General features: G+C 53.1%; 1 protein-coding gene across 1 annotated transcript in view; it reads left to right on the forward strand.

The window, feature by feature from the left end:
• Nucleotides 1–21,611, forward strand: part of LOC116947521 (plexin-A2-like) — a 300,758-nt gene that overhangs the window by 208,688 nt on the left and 70,459 nt on the right. Inside the window, 5 exon segments of the mRNA XM_032963364.2 lie at nucleotides 1,828–1,979; nucleotides 6,786–6,906; nucleotides 8,303–8,439; nucleotides 8,912–9,076; nucleotides 9,378–9,471. Of these exon segments, the coding sequence (XP_032819255.2) occupies nucleotides 1,828–1,979; nucleotides 6,786–6,906; nucleotides 8,303–8,439; nucleotides 8,912–9,076; nucleotides 9,378–9,471 (669 nt within the window).

The following is a 21,611-nucleotide window of genomic DNA, read 5'->3' on the forward strand; positions in this document are numbered from 1 at the left end:
GGCATCGCCACCACCAGCAGATAGTTTGGCAATATTGGATGGGGAGGGGTGGAACTGCGCACCTGCTCACAGCAACATTTAACGACTGAGAGCGTGCAGATATTCGTTTAACCGCGTTGGTCGGCCAGACTGCCAGAATATCGGCGTGAAATCCACACAGGGAATCAGAATCTTTCTTTACACCGGAGGAATCTGATGAGCTATAAAGCTCTTTTTTCACAGATGTCCAGAGAGAGAGGTGGGGAGGGGGGGGGGGTGAGACACTTGGCTGGTCAATCAGACGGAGACTCCCGAAGTGGAGGACGCGGACGAAACGATCTGCACGTTGTCATTGTTGTCCATCGAACGTGGCATGCGCCACGCTTCTCTCTCCTCCAGAGCCAGCTACCTCGCCCTTCTCTTCCCCTCTCCCCACCGCTGCCCCCCACACTGGCATCTCCCCCCCCCCACCTCACCCCCAGTTAGAGTTACTTCACGACGATGCACAATATAAACGCGCCGTTGCCGTTCGGAAGTGTGAGGAACATTTTATTCACCCGCCGTGACCTTTACAGCTACATGGATATAATCACCGATGCAAATATTCCCCCTTCAGTATGAATACAGCACGTGTATTTAGTTTTATATATATACATAAATCGGGGGTGCTGCAGCAGTGCGGGTTTTAATGGTTATCGCTTTGAACTTGCAACCCAGATGTCGCCGGTTCGATTCCATCTACCAATGGTGCCGACTTTCTTAAATCTCCCCCCTCCACACTGCCCCTGTCCAAGCCAGCGGTGTCGATGGGCTCACCACAGCCAGTCGACTGGCGGGCAGCTGGCGCGCGGTCGGGGTAAAGCGTGGGTAACGCCCACCTCGTGCCAAGGGGTTTCAGGTCAACGTGGACAAGTCGCTCAAAATAACCTCTAGACGGGCTCTCTACATCTCCCTCTTAGTATGGGGGGGAGGGGGGGGGGGTCCTTGAGCAGCGGTCCCGCAAGCAGGCAATTGCAGGGCTGCACCTTTAGCGTCCGCAGCAATTATTTATTTAGTTCCCCACAATGGCCGGGCCGCGCTCGCGAGGGCTTATCCCTGCCCCCGCGCCCCAATCCGCAGTCCGGCGTCGCAAAATCAATTTTCATTACAGCCACTCTGGCTGCTCGCTCACTCGCTCACTCACTCACTCACCTTCGTCCGCGCTTTCACTGGATAACACCCACACACCTCCCGCCTTGCCCTTGCTCCTCGCCACCCCTCGCTGTGTTTCACCCCCCCCCACACACACTGCATCACGGGACACACCTCACTCCTCTCCGACACCACCACGGTACATCATCGCGTCTCACCTCACCTCAACCCGCCCCCTCCCCGGCTTCCTCCCCCTCACTCCACCTCACCGCTCCTCACCGCCCCCCTAAACCGCCGCTCCTCGCACCTCCGATGAGCACGGTTGGCCACGTACGGTGCGAAGGAATTTCCGCGTTGCGTGCATCACCGAACGTCGCTTAATCCTCCAACTCCTGCTCACCGCTCAGCGCCTGGGGTCGTGCGCGTGCGGGGGCGGAGTGCAGCGCCGAGCTCGCCGTGCTACGAACCCGGCGACCCGAATGCGATTCCCCACTCACGGCCAACGCCTGTGTTGATAATGATTCATCCGAACCGGTTACGCGCCTCCCCTAAGTCGGCTCAGCCTCGGATGGGTACCTGGTGCGGCGTGTAAACATCGCCGCCCGTTGTGGTGCTGGCCAACCCATCCTCCCCCTCGTGAGCCGTGCTGCTCACGGAACAGCCCTTGCCCCAAGTCCGTTAAGGCCACGCGTTGGAATCTTTGCCTTTGTTTTGCAGTTCTATCCAAGCTCGGGCCCCAGGGAGGGCGGCACGCGTCTCACCATCCGAGGAGAGAACCTGGGCCTGGCGTTCGGGGAGGTCAGCGCTGGCGTGACGGTGGCTGGGACGCCGTGCCACGCGCTGCCGGAGGGATACGTCCCATCAGAGCAGTACGGCACCCCCACCGCAGCCCAACACCCCCACCGCAGCCCCCCACCCCCTCCCTCCTCGCCCCCCCCCCCTCCGTAACCGGAGTCCTCCCACACACCCCCCTCCTCCTCATCTCCCACCCCTCCTCGCCCCCCCACTCCTCGCCCCCCCCCCCACCTCGCTCCCCCTCCTCCGAGCCCCCCACCGTCCTCCTCCTCGCCCCCTTCCCTCCACTCCTAAAAATACCCTCCCCAAATCTCGAGCAATTTGGCCACCTTCTATGCTGGCTCCAATCTCCCCACGATGACAGAGGTAATGCTACCCCCCTCCCCGCCCACACAATCTGAGCAGTGTGGCCCCCACTGCTACTACCCCCCCACTCACCGCTTGCTGGCCGTCATATACCCCCCCCCCTAATCGGAGCAGTATAAACCCTTCCACAGTTGTTGCCGCACTCCCCCCTCTACCCCGCCCCTCAAATGTGACCCCCCCCCCACCCCCAACACTGCCCGCTTTTATGCAAACCCCTTGTACCTCAAACATTTCAGCAGCATGATCCTCGATGCTGAACTTGAACCCCCACCACCCCCACCATCCCAACCACCCCCACATCTCCCACAAGGAAGGTATCATAGAGTCTCAAAGCAATTAATTAATCACTACAAAAAAAAACAATTCAATTACCATCGCAACACAGCGTGCTGGACTAGCAGTCCAGAGGTCACCGGTTCGATTCCACGTCCTGTCGCGACAGTTGAAACGACGGCGCCAGTTCCTTAAACCCACTCCTCCACCCCAACCACTTTCCCCCTCTGTCCAATCCAGCAGTGCGAAGGGGTTCATCATGGGTTCGTCGTTCGGTAGCTCGCGTGTGGTGCGGTAACGAGTGGGTAACCCGCCCCCCTCCCCGCTACGCGTTTTGTTGTTGTGGATGAGTAGACCAAATTACCCCCTACAGGGGGCTGTCTCGACAGTAGTGAGGAAGTCATTGCAGGGCTGCACCTTTGTCATCTACACTTTTAAGACTCTCGGTCCACCGATACGTTGCACAATACAGCCACTGGAATCGCCGCTATCATGCTTACTATGTCCGCGAACTTCGCTCATTGATTCCGTCACCCATACTGTAAATCGCTAGTATTACTGACATATTATTGCAACTAAAGTACATGTAAACGTGACTCAATTGGGATACCATATGGCCATCGCACCCTACTGGTAAAATGTGGCAGGAGCCTCCTGAAAAAAACTTCACGAGACTCGATGAGGCTTGCCTTGGCAGACGAGAAAAATAAATCAGGTTGATGACGAGGTTTATCATATCGACTGATCCGTCTCATCCACACTGAGTTCATCTACCAAACTGCAGGTCACAATAACCACTCGGGCACTCACCTACTAACTCACCCACTCAACTACTCACTCATCCACTCACTCACTCACTGACTCACCCTATTGTGCACTCACCTGCTGACTCACCCACTGACACACTCACTCAACTACACACTCACTGACTCACCCACTCAGTTACTCACTCACACGCTCACTCACTGACTCACCCACTCAACTACTCAATCACTGACTCACCCATTCAACTACTCACTCATCCACTCACTCATTCACTGACTCACCCAATCGTGCACTCACCTGCTTACTCACCCACTGACTCACCCACTCAAATACACACCCACTGACATACCCACTCAACTACACACTCACTGACTCACCCACTCAACTGCTCACTCGCACGCTCACTCAGCTACTCACTCACTCATCCACTCAGTCACGCATGCACCCACTCACTCACCCACTCACCACCCTGGAAGTCACCTCACTTCTCTCTCTGGTTCCTCCCTCGCACTGTTCCACTTTGGAATTCCCTTCTCCCATCGTCTATTTTAAATTACAATAACCTTGCTAAATTAAAGAAAATAAAAACCACACCATATTCACTCATCTATATCAACTATGATAGTACAGATTTTTGCTGGCTACTTGGCAATTTGGAAGCTGCACTCAGCAATCGTGATACAAAATAATAATACAAATGAATAAATAAACTTCATGAAGTTTGACACGGAAACTATCCTTACGGTATAACCAATCATCGGTTGTCCATTAAATTACCGTAATGTGTTGGCTTGTTTTGTTAATTTATGTTTTAGTGTGGTGAATGCCACTTTCTTTTCGCGAATTCGGCAATGTTTTATAATTGAGTAATTTGTTTCGGACAGAGCGCCGCGGAGTTGTGATAATTCATCACCGTGCTCGGCTGTTTCCCGAAAAAAAAACCACAACGGTTATTCCTTCATTAATCCTTGGTTCTTCAATCTGTTTGTCATCCCCGATGTTTATTAATGGGTGCGTTCACTCTCATTTTCGAACGTAATTTTTCTCTTTTGTTTATTCGACATCTTTAAACAATAACAAATTACGCCCACCCGCCGGTCTTTTCCCTTCATTTGCACCGCGAGGTTCCTCTCTACGGCCCCGTGATGGGAGCACGGTAAAGGCGCAGCCCTGCAATTGCTCGCTCACGCCCCTGCTGGCAGAAGGGCCTCCACTACAGCGAGCCCTACCAGCTGTTTGCTTGGTGTACCACTCCACGTTGCCCGGACGCGCGGGAAGACGTGGCTGTGCCGTGTACCCACACTTTACCCCAGGACACACGCGGGCTGCCGATCGACTCACTACCGAGGCGACGTTCTCTCGACAAAACCTTCCTCTTTCAAGCCCTTGCGGAAGATCGTGCGAAATTCGCATCGCTCGCTCAATGGCTCGCAACCGGCTATGTCTCATCATTGTCATATTCATTAGCCTTGACCTATCCACTTGTGGATGGAGTCCTCACTCCTGAAGCTGCACTATCATTGGTGGGGATTGTGGAGTGGGGGGGGGAGAGGGGTAGCGAGGGGTAGACACACGACCATACCTCACGCCGGGTTGGTCCCAATGATAGGCGACGAGTACCCACGATTTACCCCACCGGACGCGACCTGCCGATGAGAGACTAGTCTAGAGTATTTGGCCATTTCCACGTGATAAGCCACTGCATTTGTGGCCAAGGTTTCGCTTCCGATAAAGAGCTATACATAGCTCAGTGGGCCTTACCCGGTGAAATAAAAATGAGCTTAGTAGTTTTAGCTGCGGCGCAGCCTTTTTGTACTCAGCTGCTGGGCGGACAGAGGCCAGCAATCGTGGTGGCGATGGAGGAAAAGGGATTGAAGAAACTTGACCCATTCGTTGTTTCCACTGCCGCGCCAGGAGATGAACTCTCACAAGCGAACTCCTCTGGGTTGCAGGTCCAATGCTCTGCTCACTATCACGCCACGTTGGCATCTTCCCCCACCCCCTCCCGCCCCGAGGGCCCTATTTCCCTTCTTTAATGCGTGTTTTTGTGCAAGAGAAATAACGTTCATTAATTACATTAATTGTACGCGTCACTTGACACGGAGACCATTAATTTGTAGCCGTGTGCGTGTCACTTGACACCCAGGATAACCTTGCAAATTAGATGTTTCCGTCTCAAGGGGGTGGGGGGCGAGTTTGTTTTTTTCTTTCCCAGGTACAATATTTGAGTGAACAATAAATAAATACGTAAGCAAACAGACAAATGCGGACAGCACATCGGGGAAGGGAGCGCGGAGAGACGCACGCCGCGCATTGCCCCTAGGGGTAGAGAATGACGGACGCGTGGATTGGCAAACTCAACGCAAATCATCGATATTGCATTGGGCAATGACGAACGATGGTGTGGATGGGGGGGGGGGGTGCTCGGCTAGAAGAGAAATTGACCGACGGACGAGGCTTAGTGATGGAGCGGCAGCCAAAGGAGTGAACGCGTCCGACTTGCATGCGTACATTTGGCCACTGCCTGCCAATGCCGTAGCCAGCATCCCCACGTGTGTGTACATTTAACAAACAAAAAAACACAGCTGACGTCATCGTAATAATGGGCAACCATGGTCTGTCCACTGCTGGACGGCATGGATGTTAGTACACGTATCGGGGCACGTTCCGTATGGTCGGAGAAAATCGGAGATTGACAAAAGTCACGCGGGGGGTGTGGGGGGGTGGTGGTGGTGGCGCGGGGAGGGGGTGGGGGGGAGTGGGGAGGGAGGTTGCGTCGCTCATGACCGTGCGGATGTCGCCGCTGTGACGGCGAGCTCATCGCACCATCTCCCTCCCTCCCTCCCGCACGCTCGCCCACGCCACCAGGTCCACACAACCACGGAGGGGCGCCCTCGACGGAATATTATAATTCATTTAATACGTTGCTCAAATTGAATCCATTGAAGCATAAAAAATATATATATATAATAATTAATGATCTCGTCAGCAATGTCACTGGCTGCTTGACATATAATTAGGCCAACCTTTCCCTCCCTCCCTCAACCCCCTGCCCCCCCCCCACTCCTCTTTATTCCGCATTGTGAGTGGAGCCGTGTACTCGACGTGGGGATTACATCGTGATTCATGGAACTGTGAATCCGACGGAGCAAATCCGGCGAGGCCCCCGAGTGATGGCTCTATCGCGCGGCACACAAAGGCGGCAGCGGCGTCGTACCTTCGCCACCGGGAAGGCCGCTGCTCGTGGTGCGACGTCGCAGCGGCCGCAGCACCGCGCGTCATCCCCAGCCCCCCCCCCCCACCCACGCTCCAGCCCCCACCTTAAGCGTTACCGCGCGCCGTCGAGCGAGACAGACGAAGAGAAAGAAGCGCCGCTTGTGTCCCCGCCGCGTAGCCGCGCTGAACGCTCTGACGTCCCCCCCCCCCCCCAAATCCCTGTCACCGCCCCACCCCCCCCCCCCCCGCCGCTTCCTCAGGATCGTCTGCGAAATCGAGGGGGCGACCGAGGGGACCCCCGAGAGGGGCCCAGTGCGCGTGTGCGTGGGGGACTGCACCCCCGAGTACACGGCGGTGTCACGGCACGACTACGGCATCTTGGTAAAATGTTCGTCGGCGTCGATCGCTGTTGGCGGCGGTGGCGCCCGGCAAACGCGTGACGTTGGGCCAACGTTCGCCACGTGGGTGGAACCGCTGGAACCAACGTTGCCCCGGCGTTGGTCTCGGAGGTGGCCCCAACGTTCCGTGGTTACGGGGTGTTCACGTGAAGGAAGTTTGGATTAGGCCACGTAATGATCAACCTGTTCCACATGTCTCCGGCATCGTTGAGAACCCTCCACCACCTGGCGTGGCCAAATAAATCAAATGGGCACGTTTCAGCTTGCCCACCGGTGAGTTGAAGAACGATTCTCACAGCCAAAAGTTAGCAGTTGGATATAGGATGTTTTGTTTGAAGCCGCGTCAAACATCATCAGGACAAGTGTGGATAAGTTGTCACTTGGAGAGATTTCAGCGATTGTTCTCTGATAGCTCCTTGCATGAGAACAGAGACAATAACACACGTGGTGGTGCACTACTCACTGTAGCAGCTCCTAATTAGTTTTCAATCTGATGATAATGCCACCGACAGGACAATTGAAATCAGAAAAACAGAGCAATGTGCCAATGCAACTCGGGTTAATTAAATGGTAGTGGTTCACAAGTACAGTTAACATTCGTCGATAACATGGTTGCCTCAAAATAACCAATATAAAAGGCGATGTTTTAGAAAACGTTCAGGCAATGTCCCTATAGAGACTCCTCTAAATCTTGACTTAAAGCTTTCGTGACAGCAGGAATTCATATTCTTTGGGTCTTTCGGTAAAGTCACGTAGAGAGGTTCAAAGAAAATAACAAAAATAACTAAACACTACGACCTTTTGTTGCGATCGAAATGTCGTGGTTTTTTTTGTTATTTTTGTGGTGGTGGGTGTAACGACACATGTGCAGTGATTGTCCCACACCATCCCTGGGACTAATCAAGAAGGCGGGAGCAAACACTCCACGGACTCTGATTGGTTAGGGCATGGGGAGTCAAGAGGATTGGCCGGAACGTTCGAAAGGGAAAACATGCTGGAGGGTTGGATGAGCGTCACGTGGGACGGTAAGGCCAGGTGAGGGTAAGAGAGGATGGAGATTGGTGGAGATTGAGTGCGACGGGGTGCGGAGCCAGGAGGAGGTTATAAGAGGAAGCGGGTGGGTGATTGGGTGAGTGAGTGAGCGTCAGGTGGGACAGTTAGGCCAGGTGAGGGTAAGGGTAAAAGAGGGAGCGGGGCGTTGCGGGAGAGACTGAAAACGAAGGTGTGGACCCGTGCCGTGAAATAAAGACCATATTTATACCTCGTGGATACAGAAAATGGCAAGGTCTCTTCTTTCACGTGTATCACGAAAGTGTTTGGTCAAGAGTTAAAACTGCCAGTCGTGTGATGACGCCAATTCCTTCCTGGGTTTCGCGCAGAGCCCGGCCGTGTGGGACCTACGACCGTCGAGGGGTCCGGTGTCGGGCGGCACAAGGATAACCCTGATTGGCCACGACCTGGACGCCGGCAGCGAGGTCAAAGTTCAACTGGGAGATCATCCGTGCCGCCTGGAGAGGTCAGATGATGCCGATGATTGGGGGATGGGGATGGTGAATAGTAATGAGTCCGAGGGTTGATGATGATGGTTAATGAGTGATGATGACGAAACAAGTGGCTTTATCAATGAGCGTGAGAGATGATGATGATGATGTGCGGAGTTTGTGTGCTCTGTATCATGCTGCATCTCGTCCTGTGACTCGTGTTGTGTCGCATGCTGTGGCGCGTGGCACAGTGCCTGTATGTATGTACAACTTCTTTCGCACCATACGTGGCCCCAAGTGTGCTAATCGGAGGTGTGTTTGGTGTGGCACGGTGCCTTGTGGCGTGTTGCACGGTGCGTTTGGTATGGTGTGGCACGGTGTATATGGTGTGGCACGGTGCGTATGGTGTGGCGCGGTGCCTTGTGGCGTGATGGTGGTGGCACGGTGCGCGTGGCGCGACACGGCATGGCGTGACACTGCGTGGCGCGGCACGGTGGTGTGACGCAGCCGCTCGCGCTCGGAGGTGGTGTGCGTGTCGGGCGCCAGCGGCCGGCTGCACAACGCGACGGTGGCGGTGTGCGTGGACCGCGCCTGCCTCGCCCCCGCTCTGCACTTCCGATACCAGGAGGACCCCCGCATCCTGAGCGTCAGCCCCGAGTGGAGCATCTGCAGGTGGGCTTCCATCCGCTAGGGGCGCTGTTCGGAAGAACACCCCCGCCCCCCCCCCCCCATCTCACACATGATTGGTCGCACGGCCGTTACCCTCGTTCATTGGCGGAGGCTTACGTGCCCGTTGCGATTGATGCCCCAGGGGCTCAAACGTCGACTGCTTGCGAAGCGGAAGGCACGTGGTGGTTTTAAGGTGGCCACACCCGCGGTGGTATTCAAAAACCGTGAACCTTCATGATGATCGCGAATGCATCGTTGGGGGGTGCGTTATTCACAAGCCCTCTGTGGATGGATGTCCCTGCAGTGGGGAGACGCCGCTCACGGTGACGGGGCAGAACCTGGGATTGATCCAGCAGCCCAAGGTCCGGGTCCTGCACAGCGGTCGGGAGACCATCAATGTGAGTGGCATGCGGGACGCACGCACGCACGCACGCACGCACGCACGCGGTAACGCACGCGATACTTCACGTGAGCGGCACGTCGGACGCACACAGGCGAAACCTCACGCGAAACCTGCCTCGATACCTCATGCACGTGGTAACAACGAGTACCTACGACGGTCGGAACAGCACATAAGGGGGTGGGGGGGAGGGTGGTGTGGCCGGGCCCACGCCTGGCCTGGAATGAACGTTCACTCCATGCTGCGTGGTCGAAGAAGCCAGATCCCAGATCCCCCAGCTTCGGTTGCCAAAGATTACCTCCCTCCCGCTTCGCCGTTCGATGTTTTTTTGTTTTGTTTTTATATCCATCTGTTTTAATCTGGCTATTGCCTTCACGCGTCTCGTGCATTTTGGTGACATCCACGACCCCAGCCTCATCTCCTCCCACCCCACTCCCCTCCAAGCCCGCTCCTCGCTGTCCCTGACCCCCGTGAACCCTAGATGTGTGTACGTCTCTGACGATCGCGCGGGTCGCAAGCACGCTTGACCTCGCAGAGTGCAGCACAGCTCACAAAGGCGAAATCGGCGAAAGCAGCACTTATGGGGATAACGAAATCAACGTTGCTCCCGCCGTCGCGCTGAGCCATCCAGAATGTGTGCGTGTGCGCGCGCGTGTTCGATTCCCGCTCACGGCCAACACCAGTGACGATTGTCTAAATCGGTCCTCTGCCTCCTCTAGGTCGACTCAGCCTCAAACGAGTACCTGGTGTGTCGTTAACATTGCCACGAGGGAGACAGAGGCGGCCGGGCCGTGGTCTAACCACACCCCCCCCCCTCCCCCCACCTTTGTGTGCCGTACCAACCTTCACAGGTGCTATTCGCTAACAGCACTTGCCCCCAACAGTCTGTGTAAAGGCTACGGGGGAGGGAGGTGGGGGGGGGAATCTTTGTTTTTGTGAACCTGCGGCGCACGAGCGAGAGAGAGAGAGCGTTTGAGCCAGCGCGCGAAGGCACGGGGAAGCGCACGCGCTAAGTGTGACTTTAAGAGCTCCCCGCATTTCTCTCGGAGGCCCAGGAACAAAGCCCGGGCTACAATCCAGTAAACAGCCAAATTCATGGGTATAGATTTAAAATAACCGGCGCGAGCCAATCGCCGGCGTTCCGTGCGGACGTGACGCCGACAGTTTTTGCCTGAAATGCTCTCGAAATTGATGCTTTTAAAGCAACGACAACAACGATGCAGTCGCACTTGATGAAGACCTTTGGGGCTCTAGTGTTGTCTGTCATGCGTGTGGCTTTTTGACAAAAAGCGACAAGAACATTGACAGCCGCGGCAAAACAGAACTCTTGTTACCCTCCACTGTTGTTCTCATTCGCCTGACATCTCGCTTTGTGCAGCGGCGTAAAAAAAAAATCCCCAGTTCTTGAAGCCACATTTATGTTTACGTTGGACGCAGCGGATTCATTCAATAGCGTGCCGTGCGCGATGTGGGTATGAACCTTCGGGAGTTATTTCGTTTGCCCGCCTTGCTGAACGTGACCTGACGACCCAAGCTATGGCTGACGGTCATGAGCGAGATGTTGGTGGGGAGATGTTGACCTCGCTTGGCATGCGGGTGGCAGTAGGGTCGATCCCGACCCTGACGCCTGCTTATATTTGGCATTTTTCACGTCTCTCTCGCCGTGTAGAGTATTTGACTGCTATACATTTCCACGTGAAAAGCCACCTTATTGAGCTATCAAAAGTGGTTTACCTGGTTTAAAATTAAAAAAGTTACGTGTGAAATTAGTGCCACCGATACCGGTGGCATTTGTAGCAGAAGTCAATTAATGTTGTCGTACTAACAGAAATAATTATAATAATGGTGATAATAGACATAGCTGATTCAGACTCATAGAGGTCGGAACGGGTATTGCTCAAACAAAATGCAGCAGGAAAACTCTTTTAGTCAATTGACTCAAGATTAAGTTGAGACATTTGATATGTGTGTTTTGTTGTTGCATTCATTATGCCCCACGCGTGGTGAGTGTGCGCAAATAAATCGACAGATACACATACAAAGGCAAATATCCCCCAATGAGTCATACAGATCGTTGAGGCTCAAGGGGTCACTTGAAGGCAACTCAGAACTAGCACTGTGATGGTCGCTTCCACGGGCAACTCTCCAACGCAGCGTTCCAAGAATTCTAAAAACACAATCGGAAAAAAATATACTTTTATATCAGAATTTTCTTAAGTAATCGGGCGTGTGTGCACTAGGGATGATTTTCAGAATAAACAATTTGGGCATTTTTTTTCAAGCACAATTTTGGATCTCTTTCATATCCCCAAAATCGTACACATTATACATTGATTTTAAATATCTCGGTGCGATACATTCGTGACGGCACCTGGGGCCACGTGACGCTGCGGTTTTCGGATTGCTCTGTAAACCGAAAAACAACAAATTTCGCATCGTCCGAAAATGTCATTTTTATCTGGGTTCCGATCTCTGATTTTTACAATGAATCTGAAAATCGCGAGCTCGACCTCGATCAAGCGCCGCTCGCACGTTTACACCTTTGGGCTCCCACGCCGCCGGGCGCGTAGGGAACCAAGGCTCAGCCAACACCTGGCAGCTTGACGGGCGACCGCTCGGCAGGTGTGAACCCCCCCCCCCCAGCCCTATTATCATCGAAATGAGGATGTGATTGCAAAGCCGTCTCATGTGGACACGGTAGCCCGCTGCACATACGTGGGATGATCTTTGTGCCGGCGCCCGCGTGCGCCGCGTGATATTTCCTTTCCCCGCACCCCGCCACCCATCCCTCGCATCCTCCGTATGATCGCCACGGTTGCGAGATGTTAACTTCCTCGCCTGGTATAATCCCGAACCTGACGCCTGGTGTATATTTGGAGTTTGCGTGTCTCTCTGCCCGTGCTCGTGTGGTTTTTTTTCTTCGAGTCCTCTGAGTTGTTCCCTCCACATTTAGAATCAGCGTGCGTTTCGAGTATTTGGCTGCTATAAATTTCCACGTGATAAGCCACTTCTTCTCGCAATCGCTGAGGAACCACAGACAAGGTGGCAGCAGCAGCAGCAGCTCTGCACTACAATCAATTGCCCAAGGCTCTGCAATCATCTAAACATGGAGATGTTTCAGCCAATTAATGAGTGGTTATATATGTGGGATAAAGACCGGAACACCTGGAGGAGTACCCCGCCCATGCGAGGGGACGGACGATGCCAGTCTGCACTGTGCTGTATCGCCGTCTCTTGGCGAGTCAAGGTATGGCAGTAGGTGACCAGAGGCTTAGGTCATCAGCTCACTCGGCTTTGATAACAGTGTAATCACAGGCAACTTAAAATCCCGGCTTCCAATCCAGCATGTCAGCGGTGCCAACTCATCGCTCCGACCTCCCCCAGCCACCACAAGCCCTCTTGACTCGAACAATCATCGTCATTGTTGAATAATGTTGTCGTAGTTGTGCTGCTGTACAGCTCTCCCATGGTGGTGATTTTTGGTTATTCCCGCACGTCGTTCGGCACGATGTCCAGCTACGATGTCCGACGTTTCACTCCACGGTGGCGAGATGTTAACTACTTCGCCTGGTATACAGGAGGTTGCGGGTTTGATCCTGATTCTGACGCCTGCTGTGCATGTTGAGCATGTTCTCCCCGTGGTTGCGTGGATTTTGCTCCCGGTCCTCCAGTTTTTCCCTCCACATTTAAAATCAACGGCTGTTGCTGTAAATGTCCACGTGATAAGCCACTTCGTTGAGCTATCAGTTGTGGCCATGTCACTTCCGAAAATAATTTATATAGCTCAGTGGGCTTTGCCTGGTAATATATATTAAAAAAAATGGTTTTAGTGCTGGGAGCTTCTCAAGCAGACAGAGTAGATGAAGATGCAGAAGCTTAGGAAGGATCTTCCAGCACCTGGAGCGAGTATCACGCGGTAACAACCCAAGTCAAGTGTCCGTATGTTTAACCCGGTGAAACGTCTTAATAGGCCAGGATAGAGAGAGGAGGGTTCATTTGCAAGAGTGACCTGGGTCACCAGAATGACAATAAACAAAAGCAATGAAGCGCAAACATATTAATCGGAGCACGAAACAGCTGTGCTGCACGAGAAGTGTAAAAATATTTGCACGAAAAAAAAATCTGCGTCAAATAAAAAAAAAATCTGTAGATCGGGTGAATTACTTTTAGTCAATTCATCGTACCACATTCAACGTGCGGAAACGTTAAGCAGATATAGGGTGACCTGTTGTCCTAATGTGCAAACAGACGGTGGGGGATATATGTCAGATGCCCCGAAGACAAAACCGGCGAAACAAATCGGAGGGCCATTTTCGTCATTATTCGCATTTCCCTATCGTCGAGATCGCACCGCTCGCTCGGGCTGCACGAGCCACCGGCCGCGCCATTGACCCCACCGAGTCCCGGCTGCGAACGCCGCTGCGCCGAATATAAATCACGGCGCGCACAAAGTGAAGGCAAAGATCCCCCGTATAGCCTGAACAGACCGTCGGGGCAAAGTGCTGTTGTTACCGAGCACGCTGCGCAAGAAGGTGGGTGGCGAACGGCATGCCCGGCCGCCTTTGTCCCCTGAGTGGCGATGTTTCCACACCGTATCAGGTACTCAATTGAGGCTGAGTTGACCCAGGGGAGGCCCGGGACCTTGTTCAGATAATCGTCCCTGGTGTTCGTGGCCGTGAGCGGGAATCGAACTTGGGTCGCCGGGTTCTTAGCACAGCGAGCTAGCAACTACACTACCACTCCCCACGGCGCACACGCGTGCAGAAAGACAAAGATCCCCCCCGTATAGCCTCACCAGACTGTTGGGGCAAGTGCTGTTTGCGAGCACCTATGGAGGCCGGCATAGCACACGAGAAGGTGGGTGGCCAGCACCACGCCCGGCCACCTTTGTCTTCTGAGTGGTGATGTTTACACACCACATTTGAGGCTGCATCGACCTAGGGGAGGCCCAGAACCGGTTCAGATAATCGTTACTGATGTCGGCCGTGAGCGGCAATCAAACTCAGGGTCGCCGGCTTCGTACGACGACGCTACCGCTCCCCGCGCGCACGTACACACACACGGACACACGGACAGACTCACTGGGGCACCGGCGCACCTCTGCAGCAGGTGCAGGGGTTAGGGCCGGTTCACAAACACCCCCGCCCCCCTGCTGGCGCTACGAAGATCGCGGGACGTGACTCGCATTCCGACGAGGCCCGCGCATCACGCCCGGCGTTCGTAATCACCCTTGTGGGGGGTGGAGTGGGGGGAATTGCGTCAATTCTCGGAGAGACTCCTGTAAACGGGGTTTTGCTTCAGCGAGGCCCGCTGCAGATTGCTTAACTCCGCCGGTGATGTTGAATTAAGGGTGCCCGCGCTTAATTGCAACGCGGGGCTTCGAATACTTTATCTCAATTCCTGCGGTCATTTTATTTTGATGAGCGCGGAGATTACGAATTGACCTTTAGGAATGTGGGAGGGCTGCCCTGGATATTAGGAGCAGTGATTCTCCCGAGGCCACATCTGTTCGAATTCAATTCCAGCGCTGACATGATGGGATTCCTCCCCCCGCCCACGTGTATTAAGGACCTTCTATAGACATTGTGTGGGGTTTTTTTTTTCTCTCTCTGCACATCAGTATCTGCATTTGGGACGAGCTAAAACCCGCTGAAATAGAATGCGGTGGAGGAGGGGGGGGGGAGGTGCTATGGCGAGCGAGAGAGATTGAGAGTGAGATTGACAAAGTGGGGGGGGGGGGGAGGGCACGTGCATATCGAACCCCACGTAGAGAGAGCAGAACGGGGTTGTAAGTGGACGGATGGAGAGCCACTGAATAAGTTTTATATCTCGGAGCGGTTCATCATTTAGCGGCCGCGCGAATCACGATCGCAGCGTGTGTCCTTGCGATGGTGGCGTGTGGTTGACGCTGGGCTCAGCGCTGGGGATTCAATTTCCCGTTGCATATGCATGCCGCTCCGCCAGTGACAGCTAATCCCCCCAGTATTGGGAACAGGGCATCTTAAGCATGCACCACGCACCCAGTGCACATTAATTCGCCGGGGCTGGCGAGTGAGCGGGCGGGGGGGGGGGGGGGGCGAGAAGCCAATTTTTTTCATTTCTTATTCTCTTTCAGCAGAGGCTAGAACGCGCATCGATTAAATCGATCGATTGATTCAAGTCTCAAATCGCAAGCTCAGCAGCGGTTGAGCCTGGTTAGTACTCGGATGGGGCGGTGCATGACCGTGAGGGCTTTACGCTGGCGTCATAGCCGTGGGTGCCCTTGTGAGGTTACGGGGACTGGAAGGTTGCAGCTCTCTTTCCCACTCTCGTTGGCCTTGCACCCACCTGTGGAGTTCGTCATCCAAAGCATCATTGTGAATTCACGGCTTGGCTGATGGCCTTTGCCCGTGCTTAGCAGGTCACTTGGAGAGGACCGTTTGGTTTGAACCATACTTCACCGCTGCGTGAGGGCCAGCGTGTGTCGGTGAACGAGGATCCCCAGGGGTATCGCTCAGAAACACGTGTTTAGAGTGTTTTCGGCTGCTGTCAATTTTCACGTGATCAGCTATATCGTTGAGCTATCATTTGTGGCCAGGTCTCCTTCTGAAAAAAATAGTTGAAAGAGCCCGTCGCTTGCATTAGTTGCGGCTGGGAAATCAAAGCGCCAGCGTCAAGGATTAATAATTTTTGTTTACTATGGAGAGTATGAATGTATGTTGAACTTCTTTCGCACCGTACTTAGCCAACCATGCTAATCGGAGGTACGGGGGGAGGACAACAGACTAAACACCACAGTCTGCGCTCCTTCGACAAAGGAACGGCAAAAACGACACGGGAATCCGACTCCTGACTGAAGCCCCTCTCGTCGTGGTTGAGCAGGCCTCGATATTGACTCCGAGCTCCTGAACCGCACCACTGTTGCCATCGGTTGTGCAAGCATGCGGTAATCTTAGTGCAAAGTGCAGTGTCGCGAGGTCAAGAGTGGGAGGGTGGGGGACGGAGGAGTGGATGAGTCTGGAGGGGCCCTCAAGCCGTGGACCTGCCCTCGGGAAAAGACCTTGAGAGAGAGAGAGAGTCCGTTACTAACCCCGCAGTCATTGATTTGGTTCCCGAATGTGGTAGGGAGGTGAAATGAACACAGTAGAACCCCTCTTGACGACGGTAATTGGTTCTACGAAACCGGTCGTTAAGTGATTTGGTCGCTCAGCGAGCATAGGAAATATAGTACACCAATAATTCAAAAGAGATGTTTTCACGTCAAAGCGCAGCAAATACTGAATGAAAACAATGCCCCAACGCTCATGAATGGACGTCGCTGATTGGCCATGGCCTGGTCAGACCACGTTGGAGCTGGCTGATTGGCCGAAATTTGCGGTCACGTGCTCGTCGTATGGCCATCGTTAAGCGAACACATTGGGCTCTATGGCGGCCTGTCGTTAAGCGATTAGTCATTAACAGCAGTGGTCGTTAAGAGGGGTTCTACTTTCATGTGGAGCTAGCTTACCAAACTATTTTATTTGACTGAACATTTTTTTTTACCAGGTAAGGCTTACTGAGCTTTATAGCTCTTTTTCAGAAGTGACCTGGCCACAAATGATAGCGCAACGAAATGGCTTATCACGTGGAGCAGCCAAACGCATGTCAATTCATAACGTGGAGGGATAAACCGGAGGACGTGGAGAAAAATCCACGCGACCAAGGGGAGAGAGACACGCAAACTCCAAATATACAGTACAGGCGCCAGGGTCGGGATCAAACCCACGCTCTCCTGTACACCAGGCGAGGTCGTTAACATCTCGACACCGTGGCGCCACCATGGTGCTTGAGACGTCACACCCTTGGGTTAAAAAAAAAATACGAAGTGCATATTTAATGAACAACCGAACATTATGCAATGTTTTAATGAATAATTTCTGAATTTAATGTACCTTGATAACTTTTTGATTGTGTTTGTTTATATATTTTAATATTTTGGTTCTGGTTTGTTTGCCAGAGAGCCCGGCAGTAAATTAGACATCATCTACATGAGCGCACATCTGTTTACAATAAGATGAAAACTCCGAGAGCACGTCCCTATTTCTGTCTTGGTGTAATTCCGATCATGCGTCTGGCTGTACTTCAAGCTTTGGGCATGGTGGTCCATCACATTGCCAATCATCAGATATATTTTATTATTAGTCGTTGTAATACCACCATGCATGTTTGTTTGGCCAGGAAAGCCTCACTGAGTCTCACTAAGTCTCAATCATTTTTCAGGAATGCGCTGCCAAGATTTTACGGTCGGGGCCCGATTCAGTAATTACCAGGTATTTCTAAAGCATCGGGGACGTTTGACCCGTACCAGTCACACATTCTGTGGTGGTTGTTGTTGTTGTTGTTGTTGTTTTATTTTGCGATGGGTGGAAACTGAAGGAGAACCCCTGAGGCAACGCAATGCAGAACAGGGGGAAGCACACACACGCTCCACACAGAAAAGGCACCCAAGTCTGGAATCAAACCCAGGCCCTTCTGACCAAAAGGCACGAGTGTTATCACTGCGTTGCCACCCTGCCACCAGAGTGCTGGAAGCTGGGCTGTGTCGCATTGTGTGAAAAAAAACGTTCGCGTAACCCAGTGTTTTGCGAAGTGTCTTCGCGCTGTGCGTCTTAAGATGTCTGGAGAGAAACTGCGCTATTATGTGCATGCCGAGCCTCTGCATCCTGGGCTGTGTGACGCCAGGTTGAAGCTACGTTTACGGGAAACAAAGACTTTAAATTGACTTTCAGGCTCGCTACGGTAATGCTTCAGCCGTATCGCGTGAGGCTAGCTAATGGACGTTTCAGTGATAAAATGTACTTGCTGCGGTGATGCCGCTGCAGTGCTAAGAGGGTGCTGCCTAAAGTCGCTCGGAAATAATATATTTTTTTCCTAATTGATGAAGCGACTGCCGTAGGTTTTTTTTTTTCGGTTGTGCCGCCACGTCCTGTTTGGCACGATGCCCGACGTTTCACTCCATGTGTCGGGAGCTTCAGTTCGCAGCGCGGAACGCGCCCCAAGAGCAAGTCCGTCGTGGAGATGGAGCGATGAGATAGGCTCGTCCGCAATCGCTGGGCTGCATTATCTCATCACGGGACCGTGAGAGATTCCGATTCACCTTGAAAACGAGTACGGCGGCTGAAGCGAAAGATGCGCAAATAGCCACGCCGCACGTTCATCCCTTTCTTCGCTGTCGCTTGAGACACGGCGAGCGCAGGGGTGGTGATGGTGGGGGGGGGGGGGGTGTTAAACAGCGGGGGGTTGGAGAGGGCTGGAGGCCGGCTGTCACACTCCTGCTGGCCCGCGCTGGTTTTAATCTAGATCGGCCGGGCTGCTGTACATCTCGCGGTGGCCGCGTGTCGAGTTCGCTATCTCGGCGACCTTTGTCCAGCCGATTTGCGCTTCCTTGTCCTTTAACGAGAGATGAAAGCGACGATTGTCGGCGGGCTTGCAAGTTAGTGAAGCCACATCTTCCCGCCACACCCCCCCCCCCCACCTCTCTCGCGGTCCATCGCGCGTACAGAATCTTAAGCCATTTAAAGACAATCATCTAAAAGTAGATAACGTAGGCCTTATCTTTGACCAACCCAGCGTGGGTGAAGTATGGTCTTGTTTCTACCCCATCCCCCACCTCTACCACTCCCTCCCCCTCTTAGTGGCAGTGCAGCGTCGAGAGGGAGACCGTCATCCACCAGTGGATAGATCATGCCTAATGAATAAGAGAATGATGGGACATAGCCGGTTGGGAGTGATTGAGCAAGCGATGGTGAATTTCTAATGATCTTCCGCAAGGTCTTGAAAGAGGAAGTTTGAGAAAGAAATGCCGACGGCTCTTTGCTGATAACAGAAAAAGAAAATGTGAGAATTAAATAAAATTCGTGGCATTTCAGATTCTGCACCCCCCCCCCCACTACCAGGCCCTAGCCCCCAACCTCCTTCTGCTTAAACCTCGGCCCATGAACGTTTGTATTTGGCCATTGTCATGGGGGCTGGATACAAATATGATGCAAGATTTGAACGTAGCCCTCTGAATGTGCGTGTATGTCGGTTTTAAAAGAGTCCACATATCATATTACATTGTGATCATCATCATCATCATCGTCGGGCATCGTTAATCCGCTACCGCGTGAAGGCCTCCCCAAGGTACCGCCATCTCCCGCGATCCGTCGATGATGCACCCAGCACCTGCGCACGAGATGATTTCGTCGCTTCATTTCCAAGGTCAGACCCTGCCACCCCTTTGGGCTGACACTCCCGATATTCCGATTCTGAAATTGCGGACTTTAGCCAGATATTCGATAACTCTTACCCGGGAACTTTTTCTAACAACGTGACACCTAAAGCCAATATGAAACGGGGAAAAATCCACTGCTCGTTAAAATATATCCCTTCACATTTATTGGCGCATGTAGAAACGTATACTTTTTTTGGGAGTGTGTGCCAATTTCACACACGCGCCGTCCTGCAGTCATTCTTATTTCGTTATCTGCTGGCTGTGAGATTCCAAATGTATTCATCCATGTATTTTACATTAGCTCTACACACACGCAGATACCATACCATTGAATTTTGATCCCCTGATTTCCACGCGACTCGGTCATGCATTTTATATTAAACCATAACACTGTCGGGGGGCAGAGTGGCGGTTTGGCGGTTATCGCACCACGCCATGAACGCGGCCACCCGAGTTCGAGTCCCGGTCACGGCAAACGCCACCTGTGGCTCGAAGTGATACCTGAACCGTGAACCGGTCCTGGTCCTCTGCCGCCCACCTTCACCAAGCCGCATCTACCAGCGTGGTGAAGTATGGCCCAGACGTGGCGTGAGGAGGCCTTCATCCATTGGTGGATTGACCAAGGCCTGTAAATTATTACGTGTCCAGTATTACGTATCCACACGCTCTATGTCCGCTGGTAATAACAGGAGGTGACTAATCCCAATTTCTGTCAGCTTCAGTGTCAAACTTAACGGGAGGCGGCGGATTACTCGATCCACTGATGTTGCAGATCTCACAACGAGAACAACACTTTGGATTTATATGGCATCTAAATGCAATGAAATCTCAAAGCGCATTACAACATTGAAAAACAATATTGTTGGGCGGGAAGGTGGCGGGGGGAGGGGGTGTCAGGCCAGGGATGGATGGAGCAAAGGGGGTCCAACACCAAAAACTACGACCCCCAGGGGCAGCCAGGGCAGCACCAACGGGTCCCGGGGCATTCTGGGACGCGCGTGCCAGCCTCCACGGTTCTGAGCCATACGTCATTGGTATGCCGCTGTCCTTTGTTAAATGCGGCTTCTAATTCATTACGCACCATCGTTAGCCGCGTAGCTTCACAGTCAACGTCGATCCCAATCCACCTTCCGCAAGTGCTCAAGGTGCAAGTGCCTCCATATTCCACTGTTGGCAATCCACCAATGGATGGAGGCCTCCCCCCGCCCCCCCCCCCCCGTGTGGGCCACCTTCGATGATCGTGCGCAGGGCTCTGGCGTCATCTGCCGAGGCGTCCGCCCGGGCCCTACGTGCCCGGGCAACCGAAAGTCTTCCGGCTCCGTGACCGTTGCCAGGCACTGATGAGCACCCTCCGTGCGAAAGGCGGAGCTGTGCACCCGTGAAATTGTTTTCATGGCGCAACTGGCCCAGCTGCAGGCGGTTTGCAGGTGTTGTCTTCAACCTCTCTGCTGCGCGGACCGTAATTCCACACAGCTGGATTGAATAGACACCTCCGCTGACGATAACTCGAACGAACGGTGAGTATTGTGCTGGCAAGCGGCGTGCGTTTTAAATTGAGCAGTGCTTTCTGATGCGGGGAGATTTATTGAGTCAATTAAATGACATCTGCAACAATTATGCTCTGTATGGCCTCTAATTAGCTGTTTGTTTATTTGTTTACTTGGTGTCTCGCTACCGTGGAGTATTATTGTCTGATGTTCTTGGTGAATTTGTTCTCAGGCTTATTTTCTTACAGCCTTAATTAGCGCACTCACTCGCAGGTACTGAGAGTAAGATAGGAATCAATCTACTGCTGAGTTAATGACTTCTCAAGCTATCATCGTTTCCACTCACGTAGGGGTTATAATCCTGGGCATGTGTCCCTCATTCTGCTGCTATTCCTTCGCTAGTCTTGACCAGCGGCAATT

Source organism: Petromyzon marinus, chromosome 30 (assembly GCF_048934315.1).
Source record: "Petromyzon marinus isolate PM22_M1 ecotype Great Lakes invasive population chromosome 30, UKy_Petmar_22M1.pri1.0, whole genome shotgun sequence".
Classification (NCBI taxonomy): domain Eukaryota; kingdom Metazoa; phylum Chordata; class Hyperoartia; order Petromyzontiformes; family Petromyzontidae; genus Petromyzon; species Petromyzon marinus.